Genomic DNA, 27499 nt, shown 5'->3' with positions numbered 1-27499 from the left:
TTGTCTGAAATTTCAACGCGCACGGATGAGCGGTCCAATCAGCAAAACATTTTAGGTGTTCCAATTATTGTTGTAACAGCCGTCATAACCAGTTTGGTTAAGGCTCATTTTTTGGGGTTCCTGTCTCATGCGTACTTTTTTTCTGTAAGATGATTCGCCTGAACCACTGGGCGATCATTCTAAAAACATTTTTTGCCATCAGAACGCTTCTAGCCAACACTGTTTCGAAAACCGATTAGAAATTACTCTTGCGGGCCTCAAAAATGTCAAAATCAAAATTTCAATAAATGCTTTGAGAAATTATTTTTAAACAGCACTTTTGGTGAGCGTAACATAAAAACTAACCGGATCATTGTCTGTAAACATTGGTGAAGTATTGTTGGTGAAGTAAAATCAGTTTGTTTTGGGGCCGGTAGTAATCCAAGTATCTGACAAAGCCTTTGATGCGGGGTAGTGGAGATGGTAGCGGGATGAGCCCCGAAGGGGATGTCCTCCTTTACCTTGTGGTTGACGGTCAATTTAGGTTGTGTGTTTTGTTAAAAGTTCCTCCATCGGTAGCAAAGTCGAAATCAAATCAAAGCGGAAAAAAAGCGTGGTTTCAAGAAGTGAACATTCGAAGAGTTGAAACAGTCTGCCACTGCAGGCCTGAACCCTTTTTTTCATGAGCAAAAACTTCCGAAGAAAAAGACCCATGAAAATTAATGTAAAAAAAAACCGCATAAAAAGACAAATATTTCATTCTTTTCCGATTATATTATTGACATACTCGTTGCTCGTAATTCTTATGCTTGTTTCCCACACTATTCCCTTGTTGGCGCTCATTCCTAATATACTCTCAAAGAATATACCATTCGTTTACACACGTCTGCCTTCTTGTGCCCTGTTCTTCAAAGACATCTAAAATTTTTGATAAATCAATTCACTATAGCCAGAAAACAAACAGTTGAGCTGTTATTCACACAATAAACAAATGTAGCAAAAAACAGACAAGGAACACGTGCTTGTTCTGCAAAAAAAAAATCACTCCGAATTCCGAACTATCCCGTCACTATCATTCCCTTTTCGTTTTCGCAACATCTGTTTAGAGTGCTGCATGGCAACATGAGCACAGTTTTCAACCAAATTACTTTGTGACAGGCAGTTAGACGTACCTCCAAACACATAACTGTAGTAGGGAACCCGGAAATGCAATTGCAGGGTAAGAGCGGCGTTAGTGCTACGTGGGACGGCGTAGCGATAACATGGGTTTTCTTGCAGTCGTCATTCTGGTGACCTTTTACGGATTATCAGTAACCGTTCCTTACGTTTCGTCTGAAGAGAAGCTCGAGCTACCACGAGACGTAATCGATTCCTTCAAGGTAAGCAACAAGAATCGAAGCGGTTTAATAAACGCCTAATGGGCCGTTTGTAGAGCGTCGTACTGTGGTCACACTGGTAGCACCCGTCGATTTGCTTGTGGTGCAGGGAGCATTCAACCGCATGTTCCCGTAACGCACGTAGATTGGAACCTTGGGACCTTCGAAGGCGATCACCAGTATCCTGGTCTTGCCAATGCGGTTCGCCTGCAACGCCGGCGGATTGTGGTTGCGCACCACTAGTTCTCGAAATATTTGGGCGGTGTCTTTTAGCGCGATGCCCCGTATCACTCTTTTAACTGTTCCGCGGGGCGCCGATTCGTAAGTGAAATGTCTCGGCGTCCTTCCAATTTAAGGTACTCAGGATGAATATGTTCTGCTGATGTTTTGGACAAAAAATTAGTGCCTTTCCACTCTGTGAAGAAGGATCACCTGCAAAGCTGGATGCAGTCCCGGAGTGGACAAAACAAAGCACCTTTATCGTAATTTGCGTTGGAGCATATTTTCTAGCCAATTAGCTCAATAAACCTCTGGCGGATCGAAACTTTGTTCTTGCAGATAAACATGAAACTGCCTGTGTCCCTCCCGCGTCGTACGCACCTTACTGTTTTTGTAGTGCCAAGTACAGACTGTTGCCAGAACTGTCGTAATAACATTACAGAATGTCGTAATTTCACGTCTGATCCAACCTAACTGCGTGACAAGGCCTTTTTTACGTCAATAGATCATGATACGGGTTTTTCGTCGGTAATCTGAACATAGCCCAACACAAAAACCCCATTCGCTATACCCCTGAGGACTCCAGGCAAGTCTTATTGGGCCGTTTAACGTCCGCGTTTAAAACTCGCACCAGCGCAACGGACATGCCATCCATTAGTACGGGCATGAAACCTATAGCTGCGCGTGCATGCCTGCCCCTCCCTCCACGTATATTTCACTACAAACCTTCGGATGCATAAACCGCCAACCGGTCAAGTGCGCGTGCTTAGAAGTGACAGACGCCATCGAAAATATCCCCTAGAAACCCTCTGAAGATGTGATATTGGCTCACGCCGGCGTTAGAAGCGGGCAGTTTGCTGTTCATCCGGGAGGGATTCGGCGCTACTGCACAAGCTGAAATTGAGGCGGTAATGGCGGTGCTAGCAGCTTTCAGTTGATTTAGCACCCATCCGTGGTTTTGTTCGGGCCAACGCTTCGATTCTTGCTCTTCTTCCTCGAAACGAACGGCATGCATCCGTCCAATAACGATTTAAAATCTGGAAGCCCTTCAGCTCTATTCTCGCGTACAAACATGTGGCTGTTCGTTTTCCTTCTCCCGGGTATGCATCCCACGGTCTGTGTAAGATGTCTGTGTAACACATCAACCCACACACGAACCACTCGATTGAGGAGGGCAGCCGACATCCGCATTCAAACATGTAATTTCGACATTTAAATACGAGCATAACCGGCATTTCATCGGTAGCAGCATAAAACCTAGGTGTGTGCGCACGTCCCTCTTTTCCACCCGCAAACCTTGCACTCATACACCGGCAACCGGTGATGGCGCACACTGAAGCGTGAAAGACACCGGCGAAAATGCCGCTCGGAAGACCTTCTAAACTGAAAAAGAATAATAGGATCAAGCCGGCGCTCCAACTACAAAAGTTTCTCTTCTACATGGAGGGATTTGCACCTACTTGGCCAAGTGAATTTGAGTGGAAACGGTGACGGCGGGTTTCTGTCGTTTTAGGGGCCAGCCCTTTGCAGCGGTTACGTTGGCTTCGCGGGAGCGGCGTCTGTCTGTGTCCGCGTAACCGAGTGAACGAACGCAGCAGCGACGAAAGAAATAAAACGGAGAGGAACATCTAGAAAAGGGTGAAGAGGAGTGCGACACGTCAGGCTACGGCATCATCTCGCTCACTGCATTTCTATAAGTAATGTTTCATGTATCGCCAGCAAGGAGCGCCCCCCCCCCCCCCCCCCTGTCACTTTCCTCATTCGCTGTTCGATTCTCCGCTAATCCAACTCAGGTAACGTTTACTCGGGAGGTTCAAACACAATACGCAACGGCATTCACGCCGCTCCCTTGTGCTCGGCTAATCAGAACCTCGTGACATACGCGTGGAAGGTTCAAGCACGATTTGAAACATGCTGGCCAGGCGGCGACACACTGCGAGGTAGCAGCAGAGTAGCCCAGGCCGCCGTGCGTTCGGTGCCCAGTCGAACACTTCCTGAGATGTAAAAAATACACCGTGAGCGACAAAACTGCAGCTCGCGCTGCGCACAAATTTTACGTTTGGGAGTAAAGCAATGGTCAGTGCATTTTTTACGCCCATCCGTGCTTCGGTTTATTTTTCGGAATCATCTGATAACCGCACTACCGCCGCTAGCTGCCGAGGGGAAAATAGAGGCGAGGGGGAAAATAGTTGTCAAAGAGGTGTCAGCGGTGGTGAGGAGGAGCTCCGGAGTGGCACCAAGTTTATTCGATGACACCGGAATGAAAACAGGGAGGGGGAGGGGGGTTAGGCATATACTACTTTGCAGTAATAATGTATTCCCTTCTTGCAATTGCGTCGACTTGCGGCGCTGCAGTAATGGCTTAGCTGATTTTGTCCTGGGGTACATCGCTCACTCGGAGCCCGCCGCGTGGCCGGTTTAGAATGTCTGTGTCTTCGCACAGAGGTCTAGGATTAGCGCACTCTTGAGCAGCTCTCCCTCGTTTGCTCTCTTTGTCCTATTGTATAGGCGCTTGCCGGTGGCACCATCTAGTTAATCGCCACGCCTGTTTCAGACGTTAGCGGCGGCTTCGGCGCTATCTTGGCTTGAGTGGCTTCTGAGCGGTAGGCTTAGCTTCCCGACGCCGTTTTGCTTGAACTTCTCGCCGGCGGTTTTCCACCCCTATGCTCTAGTGCCCTGATCCGGCGAAATTCCTTTTCCATCGACCTCAATTTTCATAGCGGTTGACATATTTGGTCCGTGTCCGCTTGCCAAATTAGCGATTTGTCGATAATTAGCTGCGGCTCTATGCTGCCCTATGCTAAGCCTACTGCTTCCTTCGACTGAGGACGGTGGGCGATCCTCGTGGGTCACAATATTTTATATTTATTTATTTATTTATACAGATACCTACATCACCCTCGCGGGAATTAGTGTAGATGGAGGGGAAGCAAAAGGGAAATACAAATGTACAAATAACTTGTCATACAAACCAAACAGATTGCTTCTCCTTAAACAATAATTATGCATCAAACCTGTAGAATTACGGAGGCAATGTTAAAAAACAACACTTTAAAAGGTATATAAAGAGAAAAAATCCATATCAAGGCAACAAGCACCTTATCAGGGTTAACAAGGTGTAGGCCCATCGAACAAAACGGCAGGATATTACGTAAACATATAATTTTGCAAACGCTTTACAAAACAAGACGGGGGAGCGCAGGCAATTTGTTCCGTCAAAGTGTTCCAGTCATGCATTTTTCTGTGAAAGAAGGTGTGCCTAAATGTGGTAATCCCGGATATAAACTCGCGAATCATCAAACAGTGATCAGTGGTAGGGGCCACGTACGTTGGTTGTTTTAAATACGTTTTATTGTTGATCCTTGTTCAAGAGCGGAATATATAAAAAACAGCGACAGTCAGAGGTATTTCTGTCTTTTTGCGATTAGAGGCCATTCAATCTTCTGCGAATGTCAGCTGATGCTTTAGCGAAATCGTAGTCGCCTGTTACGAAGTGGCGCGAGCCTCTATTCTTTCCAGTGCCTCAACGTTTGTCTTTGTGAATGGTTCCAGACACTACAACCATATTCCAAAAACGGGCGCACAATTGGACTATACAAAGTCTCCTTGACCTTATTCGGAGCTTGCCTAAAATTGCGCTTTAAGAAATTAAAGACACGGCTTGCTTCTATTGTTAAAATATGGACGTGATGGTTCCAGGAAAGGTTGCTGTAGAAGAAGATTCCGAGGTATTTAAACTCTGTGGCTGCCGGCAAACATGCTGCCCCCATGTAGTAGTCAACAAGTAGCGGGTGGCGTTTGTTACTGAACGTTACCAGATTACATTTGGTCAGATTGAGCGTCATCCCCTACGTCTGGCACCAAGAAAAAACAGAGTTAAAATCATGTGGCAACATCTGAGCGTCTGCTAAGTTGGTAACATAACGATAGGTGCAGCAGTCACCAGCGTACAATCTAGTACGCCTAGAAATGCAGTAGACAATATCATTAATAACATTTAAAAAAGAAGTGGGACTAAAACGGATTCCTGCGGGACACCGGACAACACCGAAATACTTGAAGAACTCACGCGTTCAACCACACACACTGTTTTCTCTCTAAAAGATAGGCATCCAGCCATTTCAACAGTTCACTCGGCATGTTAAGAACAGATAGCGTGCGCAGTAACAAAGAAAGTGAAACGGAATCAATTGCTTTGCGAAAATCTTGAAATATACAATCAACCTGAGTGCCTCGTTAATGTGAGTTCCGATGTAATGCCCAAATTCATTAAGCTGAAAGTCGCACGAGAACCCCGTCCTAAAACCATGTTGCATTGGGGAGAAGAAATAATCGCTTTGAAGCAGTCATTAAGTGTGCATAAATTATGTGTTTAAGTTCTTTACAGAAAACGCTTGTCAGCGAGATAGGCCTATAGGCACGTCGCGCTGATGCTTTCCTCGCAAGAAGCAGCGCCGTTTTATATATCCTGTTAGGTCGGGGGCCCATTTCTGCTTTGAAAGATGGCACGCATATCACGAGCTCGGTTCGTAGCCTTCATATTTCGTAAGAGTTGGCACTCTGTCCCAGACACCAAAAGCAGGGACTGTCACTAGTCGCGCACGGGCGCCCACACGAAGAAGGCATCTAACGTAACGTCATGATAACAAGGCCGAGAAAGAACGAACAGCTTTAGTGGCGCAGGCGAATATACGTCACTCGCTACTTTTGTAGCCGATCAGCGGATAATACAAATGGCAAGGAGGAACCATTGCAGTCATCATGGCCGTGTTTCTTTACACCTTGTCTCTGTGTCAACCCCATAAATTGTTGGCACAGCATGCTACAGGCTTGGGTGATAACGGGTCGAGGAATCGCCACTCCTTTACCGATGCCCTAACGTGCGCTGCAGACAACTTTAGTAGGAAAAGTGTTGTGCTCACCGCGGCCTGTATGCGGTGCAGCGTGCCTATAGTTAAAAAACTTTCTTCTCTCACCGCTTTTAAATACCCGATTAACATTTGCACTCTTCCACTCAGACGGCTGAACACCCAGTAGCAGGCATGTTTGGAACATGAGGGTTAGAAATGGGGCTATGGACACTGCACAGTGCTTTAAGATAACGTTTGAGATGCCGTCTGGGCGAGAGGCTGACTACACGTCCAATTTTTGTAAGTGAGGCATGATGCCGTGTTGGGATATTGATTGATTGATTGTGGGGTTTAACGCGCCGATGCAACGCAGGCGATGAGGCGCGCCGTAGTGGAGGGCTCCGGATTAATTTTGACCACCTGGGGATCTTTATCGTGCTCCGAAATCTCGTACACACGGGCGTTTTTGCTTTTCGCCTCCATCAGAAAAGCGGCCGCGGCGGCCGAGAATCAAACCCGCGACCTCGTGCTCAGCAGCGCAACGCCTTACTATGTCTAGCATTTCCGTATACCCGCTCAAATTTTGCGGCCTAGTATTGGAGTAAGCGTGCCTATTAAACACGGATCGGAAGCACACGTTAAAGCTTCCGGCTTTGCCGTTTGTGTTTCCTGCTTATATAATGCCATCAATGACGTCAGAAATTCCAGCATTAGGTTTATTTTTCCTTTTGACATATTTCCACATCACTTCAGGGTTGGTTTTTAGTTTTTCGCTCAGAGAGCCTACGTAAGTGTTATGCGCTTTGCGCATTTATTTATTGAATACTTCGCCCATCTTATTTTAGGTCGGAGCTCGGGATGGGGCAAAAACAAAACTTTCTAAACAGCCCATTCTTTTTGCTGATCAAAGAACGAAGTTCCCTGCTGAGCCACGATTTATTAGTGCGGCGCTTCGCTGACATAATGCTTGAAGGAATGAATGCTTGTGTCAGGGACAGGAATTTTGTGTTAAACAAACTCCACTGTTCGTTCATGCCAAAAGATAAAGTATGCAGCTGACATTTATGAAAAAATGTGTCTAGTGCGCGCGACAGCGAGCTGTTGTTGCCGTCTTTCACAACAGATTTCGTTGCTCTGTCGGCCGGTTGTTCTTGACATGGCAGTGTACGTTTCCGATAACAACGTCATAATCGCTCATACCGTGAATTGTGAGCACACATGACACAAGGTCAGGGTCATTGAAAAACAATAGATCTAGCAAAGTTGGGCTGCTTGCACCGATTCTGGTGGGCGTTTCTACGAGGTGTAATAACAAATGCGCATTGAGCATTTCGTGAAACGCTGAGAACAAGAGAAATGAATTGCGCAGTGTCGGACTGGTGGACTGTCATTCTACACTGGGCAAATTAAAGTGTCCACCCAAAATTCCATAACTTTCTTGCAAGCGTAATAACGTGTTACTCAGCTGGAGCAGAGGTTACGCTGCAGGGGGCATCTGTTAATGCAGAAGCTTGCGTTTGCTGTGCACCACCACGGACACCGAGCACCCACGTGCAGCCCTCCGTGGCAGCGCCGTATCCGGGGAAAAGAGGATCCTTGTGGTTGAGCCCACGATGAGCTCTCAGACCTTTAAGGCCCCTTACCAAAAGTCAACCCACCCCTTTGGCCTCCGCTTCTCGTAGACGGTACCTCCGGGTTGACTCGCCCGGCAGGAATCCGCGGTAGCCTTTTCCAGTCCTCCCCGCCATCTTTCATTTTCCTGTCTTCTTTCTAACAAGTTTCCTGTCATCTCATTGCTTCACAGCTTGTTTTTCCTGGCGGCTAGTGTTAACCTTATGTGGGGAACGACCCTGAGGTCAGCCATATTTGGTTATATTCATGGTGTACCGCTGGCGAAGTCAGGAATTGTCGTACGTTTCTGTCCCGTTCCCTTGACGGGCTCCATTGTGGCGGCTGGCACCCTGGCCGAACAGATTTTTCATTTTATGGCTTCTTTTTTCGATGAACAGATCCCTCTCCTAAACTAGGAGCGCCGATGCAACAACAACAGTTTTTGCGGAAAATGTCAACTTTTAACACTTCAATTTGGTGCACAGTAACGACCCCGACAAAACTGCCCAACTTGTCTCACCATTTTTAGTTGCAAAAACGCTAACAGTCACAATTGGTGAAGGCAACTCATCAGAAGCTAGCCAACGGAGACCTCCTGCTATAAATAATCTAGAAAAAGCAGTGTGATAAACTGCCACAGCTAACGTCTTTTGGAGAGATCTCTGTAACTGTCAGCGAGCACCGATCACTAAATACAGCCGGTGTAGTAATATCAGATGACGACCTAAAGTTCTTGTACGAGGAGGAGCTTCTAGAAGGGCTGAAAGAACAAAATGACACAAATGTCTACAGAATCAATATCAAACTGGAGAACAAAGAAAAGGTGACTTAGCACATCGTCCTCACCTTCTCATCAAGCATACTTCCAGAATCTGTAGACGTGGTTTACACAAAGATGAAACTTAGACACTACATACCAAACCCACACCGATGCTACAAATGCCAACCCTACGGTCATGGCATTCTGAGCTGTCGGGGCCAAGAGACATGCGCCAAATATGCCTCTCACGAACAACTTGCCGACAACTGCGAATCTGAACAACAACTCTCTGTGAACTGCAAGGGCAACCAGGCATCATACTACCGTGCTTACCTAGCATGGAAACATGAAAAACAAATATTCACACGCGAGGTGATGGTGAACCTAAAATTTAATTAGGCGAGGAGGCGACTCTCACCGGAGCATACGCGATCCTTTTCCGTTGTGGTGCAAAAGGGCACAGCATCACAGCGGTCTTCGGCGCCTGCTGAGGCCACACAGAGTGAGATTCCAGCAAGGCCCTACTCGATTGACTAGTCGGGAAATCTTTGTGACTGCATGACCCTCACGTATACATGAACAAAGTGAAAGTTGGATCCGTTCTCCTGGTAATACAATTAGCGGAAGTACCAAAGAAATGCACAACGTCATTATGGACTCACAAAAGGAATTATGCAGTTTCCTGGAGGCAGAATACCAAGCGCGTAGGTGGTATATTCCCATGCATATTGCAGAAAGCTAACAAAAGTTACTTGGACAGTCGCATCCAATGGTCTGAAAACAAACGACCCACTGTTCAAGAGTCACACGAACTCACTACCGTGCTCGTGAAAACCACCACCACATTGCCCTCTTCCAAAAACGTCCAGAACGAATCCTCATCCTATGCCTCCAACAACGATGTCTGAATTGCGAAGGACCACAAACTCTGTGGACCAAAAACGACCAGCGTTATCTGACAATCCATGTGCGGTAAACTGTTCGGTATAAACATCAGATATTAACTTAGAACTGTCCTAAGTAGACAAACACTCACCCTCTTGCGCCAAACCTACCCATGCCCAAGGGTATGGCCAGGGGACAACAACTCAAACATAACATATTCCACTTATTCGAAGGATGGGAGGCAGATTTGACCCGCTTGTTGCCTCAAGATTAGCGTTAGCTGATTGACAGGTAAAGGGAAGGAGCTGCTGCATCTGGTGCCCTAGACTAAGGTTCTGGCTTTCAGCTCCCTGTCATCTCTTTAAACACTTTTCATAAACCACGACAATATCTTCCTGAGCACAGATTGTCTCTCTCTATTTTCACAAAAAGTGAAATTGTTCAGCCAGGCCTAGACAACACGGAATAAACATTTCGATACAGGGACACTGACCCATTGCTTAAACTAACCAACACCGCGCATTTGGGAGCTTTCACGTTCAAATTTTAAGCCACAGAAGCGTAGAGAGCCTTTGCCCCTCCTGGGACCAGGGATTAAAAAACATGGTTGGTAGCCTTTCTGTCTTCGATAAGCTTTCGTGCTCGTGAACCTTAGATCGGAAATGCAGCTGCTACGTACGGAAACGCTTGCGGGAGTCGAAGTATCGCTATCGAGCCCTACGTCTTAGGATGAAAACGTAGATGTCCCTATAACTTTGACACAAGCCACGGCAGTTGGGACGGTACCGTGTTTCTCTTGCTGCTTCAGCTATTAAAATCACGTGAACTTTACTGGTTGCAATCTCATTTTCCTCCAACAATCGAAATTTACAGTCCCGTTTTTTAGCTCGAGTAGGAACGAGCGAAGCTTCCGTCTACCATCCTGCGCGGTTTGTACACGCCATGGAGGGAAAATCTGAACACCTGATTGGTTTCTTCGGTTTCTCACTTCGCTGCCGCTCCGCCAGCGACGAACTTTTCTGACCCATGAAGAACTTTTCGTACGACTTTTTTTCCACCGCCGCGCGTCGGGCGCGCGCAGCCGGGCGTTGTTTGTCGTCTTTTCGACGCATAATCGCTCCATGTATTCTGGCCATAATGGGTCGCGAGCGCTAGGTCCACTCTCCCGAATTGCGAGCAGCCATGCAAGAACGCAAGTGTGAGCGTGACCGTGAACTTGCGTGTGCTCGTCGAGCTAATGCCGATCTTGTGGAAGTAGACAGCAGGATAAAACAACAATGGTGGGCCGGCGAAGTTCATTGGATTTGGCAAAAGGGATTGCTCCACGCTTCCACTGGGGTCCAGCTTCGCGTGCGGCCCTTTTTCTACTGGGGGAAGAGCTTCGTTAGGTTTCTCCAGCGCTCTCTCTCCGCTTTGAAAGAGGTGCTTTTAAAATGGGCCCATTTTTGTGTAGCCCTGTTAGAGGAATCACTAACATTACATTGTGAAATGAATAGGGCCTTCATGGTGACTGCACCTGTACACATTTTGTAGGAACATTCATCTCCTAGATGTCAGAATACTGGTCCTACATAGAAGGCGAGCTGAGTCATAAGGTGAAAGAGAGAAGACTTACGATTCTTCCCATCTCGATCTAGACCTTTTAAATGAAATAATGTGTAATTGGAGATCATGAACGGTTCTAACCTATGACGCACCAAGTCGACGAGGAAGTATTGAGAGGAAAGAGTCGCACCAACGCCTTCGTTGCACGCGACTCCAACAACACACGGTAGACGTAAAAGCACAATGAAATCGAATCATTGATAACTGCTACGGGCTATGTGGCAACACGCCAATAAAAAGAGTCAGCACAATTTAAATTGGGCTGTATGGAAGGGATAACTGGTGTGGCCGGAAAATCATTATCGGAGGTGATGTCTGTAATTATTCCTGTTGAAGTTTTCATGACAGTTCGGTTTGTCGGAAGCTTTTTTGTATGATTACGGTTGGAAAAAGCAATTAATTTCAAGTAAACAACAATAATTGTCACTAAGTAATTCAGCACATATTTCTTTTACATCTTAACTAGTGTTTATATCAATATTTCTATGTCTAGTGATCAGACCGTTTCGTCTATTTTGATTCTTGACACATACCAGACACTATATTAGGTCACGGTTCTGCACCGAACAGGAAGTGTGTAACACCATATATTTATCCCTGTTTTTTATTTGTTTCAGGTACTCGAAAAGCATACGTACGGATTGGCTATTTATGACCAAGATCTCGATGGGGACCTCGACTGCTTGGTTGCAAAGCGCACCGAGCTTGATACGAACGCTCATACAACAACCTTTCTATTCGAATTTGGCAGGCCTGGTAGCCCACAGAGGTGAGCTCAACCTTACCTTCTGCATCACATTGCGTCTCCATTCTGGCAGCGGTATAGGCAATGTGTCAATGTCGGAAATTTTTAACAGACCTAACGAGTAGGTGTGCATAGGTCCATTCACATATGTGTTCTATATTTATTCGTCCACTGCAATCAATAATCACATAACATAAACGGCAGGAGAATATTGCCCCGACACCTACCCCGACGTCAAGGATATATTGGAGTTTTAAGCCATGATAGATGCAGCATTTACGTCTGATGACATCGCTTTTCACCATATACAGTAATTCATACATTGCCCACAGGGCAATAATGCGTATGTAAGCGAAAGCCTTGAAACGTGATAACTAAAAAAATTACCGATCTGGATCACGAACAGAGATATCAGGCATATTTCGTAACACTACCTAGGTTTCACGGCGTTTACTTAGCATAACGCAGAGGTGTGGGATTTTCCAATGTTACATTTTCTCAATATCATCATGCAATAGTGCTTTCAAAGTGCGCTAAGTTATACGCATTTTGTTCAGCTTACGCTGATAGTTCGCGAATTATATAGCAGACCAAACGCTGTTGTAGAGAAAAAAACTCCAGAAGTTGCCACAATTGTCTAGTTTACCGTAGAATTCTTATGCCGCTTGTATAGAACGAGTAGCAAAGAGCGTTAGATTATTTTATTCTTTTCAAGTTTATCATCGTTTCTTTTCGCAATGACGTACATTTACATCAGTTGCCTTTTCTTCGCTAAATGCATTTTTTTTAAATGCAACACGTACTGCAGAGTTGCACCTTCTACGCGATTTTTATTCATATTTTTAATGTTCTTTTGCATAATGTTGTGTTTATTCCACGGTTTTTGGAAGAGATCTACTTGATGCATTGTTATATTTTGACTGATCATTATATTAAAAATATTTATTTTCTTACTTTGTGGTTTTCAAAAATTTTGTCCGACCAATTAATTGCATTTACGCTATTATAACGATTACACAAGTTGTGTTCGCCATTTCCGCATTTTTATAAAAATCCAGGGCATTGCAGGGTTCGCCATTTTTGCCATGTATTTTTGCGGAATTTGAACGCTATTTTGCGGAATTTTTTGTGATTCTTCGGTTTATGGGGGAGCTGTATGAGATTCTTATTTTTAATTGGCCCGACTGTTCTTGGAATTTCTTTTATTCGGTTTTTGTTATTATTTTCTTTTGTTTTGAGAAATTTTGTGCAAATATTTATCTCCACCTACACTTACAAACGATAAAAGGTGTCACTTCCTTTTCGTGGCCCCGAATTTTTTCCTCTCTCTACTGCATCAAGCGAATTTTTTCCTTAACATTCCGCTAGGCCAAGAAGTTCGACGGAAAGTGGAAAGGAGGCACGAGGCCCAGCAGCAGGTGGTGAAAGTGCGCACTCGCGAATAAAAACACTTCCCGCAGATGGCATCGCACATTGGTTACTCGCAATATATATGCTGCGTCCATCCGGTTGCGCTGCCATTGCATTCGCAGCACACATCATCTCTTCTGGGCTAGTAGCGCGGGCTTCGGCTTTGGAATTTGGCTCTGTTGAAGTGAACTCTTTGGCTTCACACTTTGGTAGTTTGGATTTTAGGAGAGTGGACTGTGCGCTTTGATCCAGCTCAGTTTGTATAGAGAAATCTTCGGTTTTTGACCATCTATCTCTTAACAAAGGGGCACACACAAAAAAGCCAAGTTAACGCTAGTGAAGACGACCAGCTTCGCTATTTTCTTAGCCTTCGGATCTCAGAAAGTCAGAGGTGGCCGAACTCTTTTGGATGTTATTCCTGCTACGTAAGTGCGACACGACGTTTAAGAACCGGTGATTATTGAAATCAGTCGAGTATGCGGTATTGTTAGCGCGGTCACTGTTTTTTCCGCGTGGAGAGCGCAGGTGGGGGGGGGGGGGGGGGGGGGGGGGGTCCGACAACGGCACTTTTGGCGGCCGCTAGTGCGTAGTCCGCTGTATCCGTGTACACCCTGAAGCTGGAGTCCCCGTACAATTTATCGGGTGCTAGTGTGCTGGCTAGTCATTTTCTTACATGTGTGTGAGGATGGAAGTGGGGGATTCTACAGCTTCATTGTATGTCCAGTGGGATGTCGACGTCGTTTTAATGGTTTGTGGGGCTTCGTAGCCTAGACGTTGGAGTAAGAGGCGTCTAGTGGGGGTAATAACAGGGCGTGTGCTTCGCGCAGTGAGGTTGGCTTCGGCCGATTTTTCTAGATTCTTGTGCAGACCAAGTCCTAGAAGTCGAACCGTTTATGTACTTGTGGGCAAACCTAGGGCTTGGTTTTAAGTCTTGCGGACAATTGCTCTTATATTCTGCATTGCTCGCTTCTGAAAGGTGGGGATTCGGGCAGCGCAAGTTATTTGAGAATTCAAGAACGACGGGAACCAAAGTAGCGTGACTTGCTCTTTCACGCGATGTTTCTGATCCGCAATCCCTCGGAGCATTCTTACTAGTTGCGCATTGGTTGCTGCCTGTTTTAGGAGCGAACTCTTTAGCACATTGTAATTTTTTGTGTGCGCAGTTTTTTATTGCACCTCTTTGCCCCAGGGATCAAAAGACTTGTAAGATAAAATCGATGTGACGGGAAACAAGCGGCTTCATACACTACAGTATGCCGTATAGGCCACGCTCAGGAAGGAGGTCCAAGATGCTTGTAAAGAGGACCATGCCTCCACCGATGAATATCTGGCGGGTGGCCTGGTCGATATCCTTGGGCAACCATGTTCCGGGTTCGGGTTGGTTGGAGTCCTAGACATAAACCCAGGAGGTGGTTCAATGTCCCTTTTGCAGCGGAAACGGAGCAATGGGGGCAGGCTGGGTAGATGACCGCACGGCTAGAAGTTCATTTTGCACGAACGGCAGGCGTCAGTGCAACGCCTAGGCAAATTACCCGGGGCGTGGCCTCTTTACGACGGGTTAAGCCTCCAGGAAGGTCAGTCCCACGCGGAGGAAGAAGGGCACGTGTGCAGCGCCGAAGAGACTCTGTTATCAGGGCGTCCTACCATGGCCTCTCGATTGCTTCTTTCCTTCGAGCGGGCGTGGCCATGCAGTAAAAACTACAGAAGTGGGATCGGGTATATAACTTGCTGACTATATGAGCAGCAAAGTCGGCCTCGACGTGTTGCGGGCGTGCTACAGCGGGTCCAGAGGATGCGAACAGGGCATGAGAACGATTGCCGTATCCGGTGCACATCGCTTGAAATGCCCAATGTTCTGTCTACACGCCGTATCTCGCGAGTAGCCTGTGTTGAACCGGCGTAGATGATCAGGATATGTGGTGGGGCAACACAACTGAGCAGGACGAGGGCACAAAAGCCATCAGAGATGGTTACCATCTCTGCCAAAACCGAGGGGAGTGGTGCCTCTGTAACATAAGAGCATGCCTGGTTTACAGACGGCATAGCAGGGTAAACAAGGCTCGTGTGGACTATGCCATTTTCCACCCCTGCAACCAGATGGGCGTGGAGGCCTTGTGGTGTGTCGATAGGGAGTGGTGGGTTGGTCTGCTGCCCTTGGCGAATACTTTTTAGACGCCCGAGAGGCCGGTTCTCGGTCACCTGTGGCCGGTGCTATGGTGGTGGCTCACCTGGAAGGTATATCAGAGGGGATGCGGGATCACAGTATTGCGCTAGTGCATCGGCGGTAGGAAGCGTTTTAGGTTTTACAAGACGAGCCCATCGACGCTGGTGTACAAGTTCATCTAATGTTTTAATTTGTGACAACGGGGAATAAAAACACCGACCAAAATATATATCCCGCAAAAAACCTTTCGGCTCCCACACAGGAGCCTTGTTCACATTGAATTCGCCAGTACATTACACCGAGTTTTATCTACGTCTAATAATGTGACGTAGGCAGTGGGAGTGAACTGGAGGCAGATTGCCCTGCGTTCTTTTGAATGTTCGCTCCGTGGTCTGTAAGATCAATGATTGCAAATGAAGTCGTGACGTCAGGTTCTTCTCTTTTGCAAGAATGCGTACCGCGCCCCAGTTTATCTCGTGGCCCGAAGTGTCAGCATGCTCTGCCAGAGCGTTTGAAGCCACGTGGCGTTTTCTGACGTCGTAGTCATGTTGTTTTAACCTCCTGGCCCGTGTTGTTCACCCGCCTGGCCCGTGATCCCGCTGCAAAACTGCAAAAGGAGTTCCAGAAGCTGCTGCCCGATGTTTTCCGTTTCGTTCTCCCGGAACACAAGTGGCTGTATTATTCGCTTTTTTGTCACAATGGTTCTTCCCATGCAAGATATGGCCTCCCGAAAATTCACAAGCCCGATGTGCCCGTGTGCCCAATTGTCGAATATACGCGTTCGCCCCTTCACAGGCTTTCTGATTTTTTGCACCGTATCCTGTTCCCTCTGGTTGGAAGAATGAGTGCGCATGTGCGCAATTCTCTAGATTTTATTGAGAAGGTTCGCGACGTGGCACTTGACGACGGGGACGCGATGGTTTCCTTGGGTGTGAAATACCTCTTCACAAGTGTTCCCGATGATCTGGCTGTGTCACTTTGCAAGGACACCATCGAAGCGGATGATACGGTGCCCCATTGAAGCAGCCGACCTGACGAAACTTCTGCATTTCTGCTCATCGGACGCGTATTTCAGCTTCCAGCAGGTATTCTTCAAGCAGGTGCAAGGAACGGCTATGGGTGCGGTCATTTCAGTCACGGCCGCCAAATTAACCATGGAATCCCTCGAGAGCCGATCGCTCGCAACGTCCTCTTCGCCCCCTAAAATATTCGAGCGCTACGTTGACGACTGCTTTAGTGTAACACGAAGAAGTGCCTTGACTCGTTTTACCTCGCAATTAAATAGCATGCAAGCGGCAATATAGATCACTGTGGAAGAGGAAGTCAATTGCCAACTGTTATTCCTGGTTTTCCTCGTGAAGCGGATTTGGCCAAATCTCTGAGCGCCTACAGGAAGCCGACGCACACGGGCCGCTCCCTCCACTTCACTTCTGTGTATGCGGCCTCTCACAAGAGGTCCGTGGTGACCACCCTGTTGCAATGAGCAACGAGAACTTGCACTGAGCAGAACGACCTCGCCATTGACTCTGCCAGTGTTCCTCGCGACCTTGGTGACTACGGCTACCCCTCCCCCACTTCCTTTATTTTGCCGGTGGAACGCCAGCTGCCACGCCCAGTACTTCCTTCGGCCTCTTCAAGACCGCAACGTCCACCTGTTCCGTACGTTCCTGGAATCAGCGAGAACCTTTCCCATGTAATGCGCACGTACAGCGTCCAGATAGCGCACGTGCCTGCTCGCAAACTGAAGGATGCGCTGGTCAATGTAAAAGACAAGTTATCGAAGAAAAATTCCCAGGAGGGGTATACTCCGTCCCTTGTGGCGATAGCGAGTACAGGTACATAGGAGAGATGGGCAACTTCGAAAAACGGATAAAGCAACAGGACTACGACGTCAGAAAACACCACGTGGCTTCAAACGCTCTGGCTGAGCATGCTGACACTTTGGGCCACGAGATAACCTGGGGCGCGGCACGCATTCTTGTAAAAAGAGAAGAACCTGACGTCACGAGTTTATTTGGAATCATTGATCATACAGACAATGGAGCGAACATTGAATCGAACGCAGGGCAATCTGCCTCCAGGTTACTCCCACTCCCTACGTCACATTCTTAGACGTACATGAAACGTGATGTGATGTACTGACGAATTCACTGTGAACAAGGCTCCCGTGTGGGAGCCGAAACGTCTTTTCGTTTACAAAATGGGTCACGGTGTGGTGCCGGCCGCGACTGCTGGCGTGTGATCGCCGCCAGCGCAAACTGCGCGGCGGCTTTCTGTGCGTCCTTGTCCGTGTTGCGCACCGCACGCTCGAGATGGGGCGGTAGTATGTTCGTTTCCGCGTCCGCGTCGTTGCACTCCCACATCATGTGGGTCATGGTCGCCCTCGCGGCCCGCACACTGCGCACTGGTCCGTGATGAATTGTTCGGGCGTGACATGCACGGCCCACACCGGGGTCCACGTCCCCCCACTTCGAGTTGTCGGAGGAGCGCCGCCTCCTGCCGGGTGAGGTCCGCGTGCGGCGCAAGGTAGCGTTTACGTTGCTCCCTGTGCCACTCCAGGACCCCTCGGTACGTTGTAATCGGGGCGGGCTCCTGTTCTTCCACCCCCTCGTCTTTTTAATTGTCGTTGTCGTTGTCTCTGGCGTCGTTGTTTTCCTAGGCCGCACGAGGTGACATGGCACGCGGGCCGACGGGGCGTCCGGTTAGCACCCTGGCCGCCCTGTCCGCGTGCTCGTTGCGGTCTTTTTTGGGCTACTTTAACCCAGAAATGTTGGTCTGTCTGTTTGTCTGTCTGTCTGTATATCTGTATGTATGTTTGTCCGTCCGCCTGTCTGTCTGTTACTCGAATCAGCCACCCGGCCAAAGTAAAATTGACATTGCTTAATAGTCTTATATACTCACAGCCACACGTAAAGGTCTAAGCCCGGTTTAGATGTTCATACTTGTGAACTTTGTTCAACAAGAACAAGACATTACGCAAATATAAGACAGCAAATTAGTACACAAGGGATATTTACAGTGTTCCTTTATTAAAAAACTTATGGATGCTTGGTTTTCGGATAGCAAATGATATTCTACATCTTCTGCAAAAAACCGCCTCCTTCTGGAGGCCTATGAAAAATCACACGGCAACAGCAATGAAAGGTTCCACTAGCTAGGTTGCACGTTCTGTTCGGAACGCACGTGGCGCACGGCCACGCGGCTTTATAAACCTTCTAGTTGGCCGCCTCCATTCACGCGCGTATCTGCCGCACTGCAGCGCTTCCGTACTGCAGTGTAGTGGAATGCGGCAAATTCAAATCGCCTTGCACAAATATTTAGTGTGTTTACATTGGAATGAACGCGATGGTACAGGCACAGCATGAGAGGTTAGAGGGAAAGCAAAAGGGGGGGGGGGTGCATTTCCTTGGCAAATGTGTGCAAAGACTATCATCTTTCGACAACATTTGCAATGAAAGAAGCAGATACGCGGCCAATTTTGTACACATTTACAGTAGATGTATAAGGGATATTTTGTGCAAATGATGATAATGAATATTGAGTTTGACTGGCGTAGTTGTCGGCACGCGACGAACTAAAAGGTGGTCATTTATAGGCTATTGAATTCTGTGCGAAATGGCAGTCGGGGCGAAACATTGGGGAAGGCTAATAACAATAAACAGGCCAAAGAACTTCACACTGACGCCAAAGTGTCTCAGAACGTCCTCTAGGGAAAGCGAAGTTGTTCAATAGAAAAAATCAATGTTTATATTTGTACTGAGTTCATCCAAATTTTAACGCGAATATTAAGTCCCAACGCAATGGTAATTTTATGCCTTTCGAGAACTGAATATAAACCTAGTGAATGTGTTTTGGCGGTTCAGTTAAAAACTTATGTCGGACACATGTATTCAGGCATTTATGAATAGCTTCTTGGAGGGGGGGGGTAACTACGGAACTAGCCATTAAGCGAAAATCAAAGTGCGTTTGTACGAAATGACCTATTGTATGGCTTGCAACAATATCGCCATCATGCTGCGTATGCTGACAAGTGTCGTTATGCGGCGTTTCTGCAACGGAGGGCACGCGAGCAATGCGAATTATGATGTGCGCTGGCCAAACATAAGGCCCGAAGTTCGAGTTTTAGCGTTGTTGTAATCAATAAGTACCTAAAATGAAATTGACGAACAGCAAGCTTTACACTACTTGTCTAGTTCTACAAGTTCAGCGATACGGCTACTTCACGTTGTCCGTCGAAATAAGAATAACAAAAATATTGGCCACATCACCTACTCATGTTAGAGCGAAGAAGAAAGAGGAAGCATATTGAGGAAAGGATGATGATGTTATTATTGCACGTTCGGGGATTCCTCACTAATGCTCGAGTATTTACTATATCTTAATACGCAGTCAGCTGCAAAATTTTCCAAAATGTTCTATGCAGCACTTGACGCGGAGTGTTATCTATTTACAGGCATTCCCAGAAGTGGAATTTTAAAGCTGGAGAAACACTAGATCAACTGGTTACTACGGTCGACGATGGTAAATAACAAAAACCCACATGAAGCATTATGAACAAATATTACGTAATTTTAATTAATAAATTCTGGGATGTAAGTACGTATCTTCAAAAAGAATTTCTCCACATTTCAATCCATTTTAATAATACATGCATAGCCACACTATACATACTTTCTTCAATTAAGAACACTTTACTATGTATGTGCCCAACCAAATATTGCACTTTCCACACCTAAACAAACACCACCTGATTCCTTTTGCTACTTATGCTTCAATGAGAATACCTTTGTCTTTTGAGTTCACAAACAAGCCGCATTGTTTTATCGCATTGCAACCTCGCAGTAATCATGGTAATTTTCATTTCTCGCAGATGAGGACCACTCATTTATAAGCAGGTTTTCTTACAGTGACTACGCTACGTGTGGAGTATTCGAAGCACCTTTCAACGGCAGGCAAGGTGAGACTCCAGATGAGGCATGCACAAGGTACACGCAAAAATTAGCATACTTCTATAAGAGGAGGAAATAGCATAACGCCTGAGTGCAAATTGCAAATTAGCGCCAGTGTGTCCAGGATAGACGGGAACTCAGCATGCACTTGGACGAAACATGCCAACACACAAGACATTCAAGGATTTCAGCTGTTTTTTGATGGTTCTGGAGTAGAATGTGCGGCAATATGACGCGGATTTAGTGCTCATTGAACGCAGAAACTGTTCCGGTCCACGCACAGATAAACCTTTTGTCGGTGAGTGAACTTTTCGGCTATTTACGACTGTTTTTCGCGAAGGCCACATCGGAGCGTAGCTAAGCCTAACGCCGACGGCCGCTCCTGGGCCTAAGCGGCAGAGCTCCGAGACCATGCCCGAGGTGGAAATGGTAGAGGGGGTGGATATTTTCCCCGAAGAGGTCAACTGTCCAGGATAGCGTACGTCACTATCAAAGAAGAGGAAATCCCGACCCGAGTTTCCCTCCTCGGCGGTCACTTCACCTTCAACTACAAGCAGCTCGGTACGCCACCGCACACCCGACCAGTGTAGCACTGCAAGGTGATTGGCTGCAGCCTCGCGGCTCCCACGCTTACCAAGGGGCCAAGTTCGTATTATTATTCGTCCCAGGGACGGAATTGATGTGAAGAAAATGAGCCTGTACGCGGCCATGAGAGCCCTGACGAAGGCGGCGGGAATCACTGAGGAAGCCTGCAAGCAAGACCTGCTGTGTCCTAACCCGATGCAAAATATTTTTGTACTAACGATGCCGGCTGCAAAAAACGCGGAGGCATACGCCAAGGCAAACTAAATAATCCTCGGCACCAAGCGACAAGCCATTGCTGCTTACGTAGCTGCGCCCAAAAACACTTGCAAAGGAGTCATCCGCAACATCGACGCGCACCACACGGACATTCAACTTGAGGAGCTTTTCGTCACCGAAAAAAATCCGTCCGTCCTCGAGGCCAAGCGTATCAAGATTTCTACTACTGTCATGCTTCTCTTTGAGGGCATGCAGGTGCCGAGGTATGTCGTCTTTGGCATGTGCCTCGTCAAGTGCTCTCTTTACAAGCGTCAAGTCGACGTGTGCTACTCGTGCGGCAGTCTGGGTCACTGAGCCAACGTCTGCATCAACACCAAGCGGGATAATTGCAGGGGCTGCGGAGCCGAAAACCCGGGTGAAGAACACAACTGTAGACCGAAGTGCGGCCTGTGCGGCGGCGGCCACGTCACCGGCGACAAGAGCTGCAAGCAAAAATTCCAAGTGCCTTTCCTCGTGCGTCAGCGTCGACGTCAGAGGAGCCGGGAGCGCAAACACCAGCGGTTGCAATCACGAGACCGCTCCGGTGGCACCGAATACTTCAACCACCAGGCGGGCACAAGTGGCCTCCACAGCGCCCTCAAGGGAGGGGCGCGGTCGCCCAGTAGCAGAGGCGGCAGTTCGAATGTCGAGGCCAGTCCGAGCAGGTCGCAATCTAAGTTGCGATCCCGTTCCGGTGCTAGGGGGAGCCGTTCGAGCCATCGGTCGCAGTCCCGGAGCCTACGCGGTTCGAGCAGGCCGCAGTCCAGGAGACGATCTAGATCCGGACGTTACCGTTCCAGCCAGCAGGTGCGCCTGCAGTCTCCCTCCTGGGCTGATCGAGTCCAGGGCGGCCGGAAAACGTCGCCAACGTCGTCCACCAACGCCCAGGTAAAGCCTAGGGCACTGCCAGAGCATATCAATAACAGGATACACGAAGTTTTGAGGGAAAACAAAGAAATTAAGGAGCAGCTCGATCAGCTCACACATGCTATCACCAATATGGCGGAGAAAAATATGAGACTTAGAGCCGAGAACGCCTCGCTTAAAACAGAGAGATGAGCTACAGTCGCAGAAGGGAACGACCCCATCGCGCAGCACCAAGCATAGAATGTCTCCGTGCTCTCAGGGGGCCGATGGGGAAGACAAACTTGAACAATCCGAAGACCTCAATGAATATTCCAACGTATGGGCACGATGAAGGGTACCATGGTGGCACATATACCAAGTAGTGCTGCACAATCTAACTGAGCAATAGGATTACCTCACTCGGCGATATGCCCAAACCCAAACGGACCCTGCAATGGCCAGTAAAACAAACGACTTTCACATCTGGTGGTAGAACTGCGCTAGTTTCAAGCAAAAAAGAGCCACATTACAGCAATATTTAGAATCGCAACCCGAGAAACCCCAGGTAATCCTCCTACAAGAAGCGCTCTGCGAAACCCTTACAATTCCAGGATATCGAGTCGTCGCGGCTAGAGAGCAAGGAAAAAGAGGACTTGCCACGCTCGTATCTAAGCAAGTTTCATTCAAAGAGCACGTGCTCAAAATCAAGTCGGCCAAGCTCGAACACATCGTGATCGAAATTGTCCCCAATGTAAAGTGGAGCGCACGGCTTTTCATTCTCAACGTTTACGACTCCCCGTCTGACTATAAACAACCTTTCAACACGTTAACCTCCAAGGCTGCAACGCCAGCGAGAGAGGTCCCAAAAGTTATGGCAGGGGATTTCAACTCGGCGCACGAGGCCTGGGGTTACAAGAAAACAACGGTGCAGAAGAAGGGTTCTAGGCTCCTACAGGCGGTCACGGCCGGCTCGTTTAATTTGATCACGGACCCCCAATTCCCTACGCGGATTGGGACGTCCGTGACAAGAGATACAACACCGGACCTAAACCTGATAAAGAATATTCTGGAAGCGACCTGGCGCAATACCTTAGAGAACTTTGGCAGTGACCATTACATCTTTGCAACTACCCTTCAGATGGGTGCACAAAAGCCCAGGCAACATAAAATCGTTGATTGGGACGCGTTTCGCAGGATCCGTAAGGAAGGCCAAACCGAATACGAGACACTGCAGGATCTTCTCGACAGGCTTAAGACGGATGTTCGGGCCGCCACCAAAACCGTCGAAGCCCCACCAAATATCACGCAGATGGACGCCAGACTCGCGAATCTGCTTGAGGCAAGAAATTTATTTCAAGCAAGATGGCGCAACCAACGACTCAATAGACGACTGAGGAAGAAGACTGCGGAACTCAACCGCAAGATAGAGGAAGACGCACTCACACTCAATACTCAGAAATGGGACGAGATCTGCGCCCTCACCGATGGTCGCATGCGTATGGGTGGAAAGTGGAATCTACTCAAGAAGCTAGTGGAAAGGCAATCAACAAAAATAGTGGAAAGGCAATCAACAACTCGCACTCGACAAACTCTTGCAAAACCTGCGAACGTCGGGCATGACGGAAGAAAATATTTTGGATAAATTAGCTAGCGTCTACCTCTCTGCGGGTGAGAGCTCAGACCAATACTACCCCGAATACCAAGGAGAAGAGAACGAAGTTCTTGACGGCCCAATCACGGAGCAGGACGTCTGGGCGGCTCTGCAGGAGCTGAACAGCCATTCTGCCCCGGGGCCTGATGGTGTCACGAACCGCATGCTGCGTAACTTCGACGCCAAATTGGTCAAGACCCTCACGGAAGAAGCGAGCCAGGTCTTGACAACTGGCCAAGTTCCCAAAAGCTGGAAAGAAGAAACGGTCCTCATGATTCCCAAACCGGGTAAGCCCCTAGCACCCGAGAACATGAGACCGATATCACTGACCTCTTTAGTCGGAAAACTCGTTGAACACGTGGTCAAATTAAGGATCTCATGTCACATCGAGCAAGAAGAGATCTTCCCGCACAACGTGGTCGGCTTTAGACCCGGACTGTCCACGCAAGACGTCATGTTGCTTCTCAAGAACCAAGTCCTGGAAGTGTATTCGAGAGATGTCAGGGGCATCCTAGTCCTCGACCTCACAAAAGCCTTCGACACGATTCGTCACCAATACGTGTTGAAGATGATATCTAAACTCAACCTTGGCGGAAACTTTCACTCATACATAAGATCATTCCTCAGGGACCGCACGGCCTTCTTCAAACTCGGCCAGGTGCGGTCGAAAGAGTACGGACTCGGTCCGAGAGGCACCCCGCAGGGAGCAGTACTGTCTCCGCTGCTCTTCAATCTCGTTATGCGGGACCTGTCCTTCCAGCTAGACCGTATCCCGGGAATCAATCACGCTCTGTATGCGGACAACATCACGGTCTGGAGCCGTGGTGGTTCGGAAGCTCAGACAGAAGAAGCCCTGCAAACAGCGCTAGACATCACAGAAGAGTACCTTCAGGACACGAGACTAAAACTGTCGCCGGGTAAGTCGGAACTCCTGTTATACCGGTCCAACCGTAAGGGCGGAGCGGGGCAACCGCACCCCAATCAAGCGGCCATCGAGCTGCGCACGAGACACGGCTCCGTCATACCGAATGTTGATGTCATCCGGACACTCGGTATGCTCATTCAAAGTCGAGGGAACAACACCAAGACCATCGAGAACCTGACCGGTAAAACAGAAGCGATGAGCCGACTCGTGATGCGCGCCTCCAACCGCAGGGGTGGCCTCTCCGAGCGCAACCTCCTGCGACTGTACAACGCCTTCCTAATGAGCCACATTAACTACGTGGCGGGTGCCCTCGACTGGTCCCGCACGGAAGAGAGCAAAGTCGATGCGCTGATGAGGAAGAGCATAAAGAGGGTGCTCGGTATCCCCTTATGCGCAAGCACGGAAAAGTTGGAACAACTGGGCAGCCACAATTCACTGGTCGAAATCGCAGAAGCGCAAAGAACCGCGCAAGAGCAGAGGCTGCTTCCCACCAAGACCGGCAGGAAGATTATTGGAGACATCGACTTAATGAACGACGATTTTGTGGATCACACTGCACAGGTCCCCGGAACAGTGAGGGAAACGTTCCAGGTAGACCCGTTACCTAGGAACGTACATCCCCAATATAACGAGGAGACAAGGCGAGCCAGGGCCCGAACCATATTACAGCCCACAAATACAAGATCGGCCAAAGCTCTGTTCGTGGATGCCGCCCAGTACGGCCGCTCGGGCAGGTTTGGCATGGCAGCGGTGGATGTCAAAGGAAACCTCGTCACCTCGGCGTCCTTCTGTGCATCAAAGGCCACCTTGCCGAACAAATCGCCCTATCCACCGCCATGACGGAAACCCGGTTTAAGCAAATCTACATGGACTCCCGCTTGGCGGCAAGAGCCTTCCTCAAAGGAATTATTGCCAAAGCGGCAGCCAGGATTATACAGGGAAGAAAACAAGAAACGTTCCATAAGATCACATGGTTCCCGGCCCAGATGGGCCACGGAGTCCACGACACCCTCCCCAACGCCAACGAGTTCGCTCACGATCGCGCACGAGAAACCGTCAGCCGCGGCGATCGAACAGGCCGAGCTCCCGAGGCCCCCAGAGAGTTCCGAGATGCGTTACTCACGTTCAACGAGGTAGTCACACACTACCAACTTGCGCGAAGAACACTCCCGCTGGCTCACCCTGCTCTCACACACCCACAGTCAGCAGCCTTTAGAATGCTTCAGTCCGGTTTCTTCCCAACCAGGAGCCGGTTTAGCTTATTTCACCCGGACATTGACCCTCACTGTCCTCTCTGCGACGCCGCTTACTGTAACTTAGACTATATGCTATGGCAGTGCCCGGCGTTACAAGAGGACGCCGAACTCATCACAGAGGACGAATGGACCATGGCGTTCCACAGCAAAGACTACTACACACAACTCCGGGCTGTCCACAAGGCCTGCGTTAGGGCGGAGGTCCTAAACCTCCCGCCACCCGCGAAGGTGTGGCCCGCGTCTACTCTGCACGGTCCTCTGGGCCGCTAGGTTAGACCTTCCGGACCTAATAAAGTTCAATGTCTCTCTGTCCGTTTATTGTATATCATGAACTTCCCCAGCCGTCCGTGCTTTACTGTCTGCCTGTTTTCGGCCTAGTTGCAAGTGTTTCCTACAAGTGCAGTTAGATAAATACACCGTCAACTCATTTGGGCATAACTTCCGTCCCTTGAAAATATTTAGCGATGTGTATACATTGTAATTATTGGTGCGGGAACAGTTCTTACAGCCCACACACACACACAAAAAAACACTGCAACTAGCTTTACACATATACAGAAACAAAAGCGTTTAATGCAGCCGCTTTTATTACGTGTCTTGATTTCAAGAAAAGAACGTTCAACTTGAACGCGCAATGAAGTTCTACTATTGATTTCTAAAGCATCTTTTGTGAATCAATAGGTAATATCAATCCTCTAACGGTATTTTGACGCGCACATGCTCTCTTTCACAGAATGCATTCTCTTTACAACAAAAGAAGTAAAAGACGACGTTTCGCAAGACTGTATGGATCAATTTCAAGACATCTGCGAGCTTTCAGAGCTCGTGTTTGACGACAACTGCTACGAAGACGACGAATAGAATCAAGCTATTACCGTGAATCTTCTTCATACTTTGGTTTCAGTATACAGATTGCCTAACCCAGAATTCAGACGAGAGAATAAAACTTTACTTATACATGTACAGGGTGTTACGAGGATAAATGGAACAATTAAAATTTTTTTTTGGGTGAACTGGTTCGCGCTCAAACTTGACACGAAGGTCGCATTTTGTGGTCTTTTTTGTTTGACACCGGGAACAGCGACGTACTCGTTCCCGGTGTCAAGACGTAAGGGCTCGTTACCAAAAGCATGGAAGGAAGCGGAGGTGCGCTTCATTCCCAAGCCGGGGAAGCCACCTCACGTCGACAACCTGCGACCTATCTCTCTCACATTGTGCGTGGGGGAGGTGGTCGAACGCATGGTATTTAAGAGACTGCAGAAGCACCTAGAACCACTCACTAGATGCCACCGACCATGTACGGTTTCCGAGGGCACCTTAGCACGCAAGACGTCCTAGTGCAGCTACACGAACTGGTGATCAAAAAAGCCAAGAACCACACCCCGAGGGCGATCCTGGTGCTCGACCTCAAGGGAGCTTTTGACCAAG

General features: G+C 48.1%; 1 protein-coding gene across 3 annotated transcripts; it reads left to right on the top strand.

The window, feature by feature from the left end:
• The first annotated feature begins 1088 nt into the window (after positions 1-1088).
• LOC144169246 (uncharacterized) lies at positions 1089-27034 on the top strand. Of its 3 annotated transcripts, XM_077698305.1 has the most exons (6): positions 1089-1198; positions 1258-1358; positions 11903-12054; positions 20058-20125; positions 20475-20561; positions 26805-27034. In XM_077698305.1, the coding sequence occupies exons 1-6, from the start codon at positions 1186-1188 to the stop codon at positions 26930-26932; spliced, it is 549 nt and encodes a 182-aa protein (XP_077554431.1). In that variant the 5' UTR covers positions 1089-1185; the 3' UTR covers positions 26933-27034. The 3 variants fall into 3 exon arrangements, 2 of the variants coding, with proteins under 2 accessions (XP_077554431.1, XP_077554430.1); XR_013322399.1 differs by lacking the exon at positions 1089-1198 and having other exon boundaries at positions 1205-1358; positions 20475-20589; XM_077698304.1 differs by lacking the exon at positions 1089-1198 and having other exon boundaries at positions 1205-1358.
• The last annotated feature ends 465 nt before the right edge of the window (positions 27035-27499 follow it).

The sequence above is a fragment of the Haemaphysalis longicornis genome, unplaced genomic scaffold (assembly GCF_048455015.1).
Source record: "Haemaphysalis longicornis isolate Haplotype H1 unplaced genomic scaffold, Haemaphysalis longicornis Haplotype H1 scaffold_2, whole genome shotgun sequence".
In the NCBI taxonomy this organism is placed as follows: Eukaryota; Metazoa; Arthropoda; class Arachnida; order Ixodida; family Ixodidae; genus Haemaphysalis; species Haemaphysalis longicornis.
The sequence above is the reverse complement of the archived record's forward strand: the minus strand, read 5'-3'. Positions and strand labels throughout refer to the sequence as shown.

Excerpts from the sequence above, each read along its gene's own strand:
- LOC144169246 (XM_077698304.1), top strand. The coding sequence starts at position 1,242 with ATGGGTTTTCTTGCAGTCGTCATTCTGGTGACCTTTTACGGATTATCA. Across the intron at positions 1,359-11,902 it reads ACGTAATCGATTCCTTCAAG|GTACTCGAAAAGCATACGTA; the intron begins GTAAGCAACAAG and ends TATTTGTTTCAG. Across the intron at positions 12,055-20,057 it reads AGGCCTGGTAGCCCACAGAG|GCATTCCCAGAAGTGGAATT; the intron begins GTGAGCTCAACC and ends ATCTATTTACAG.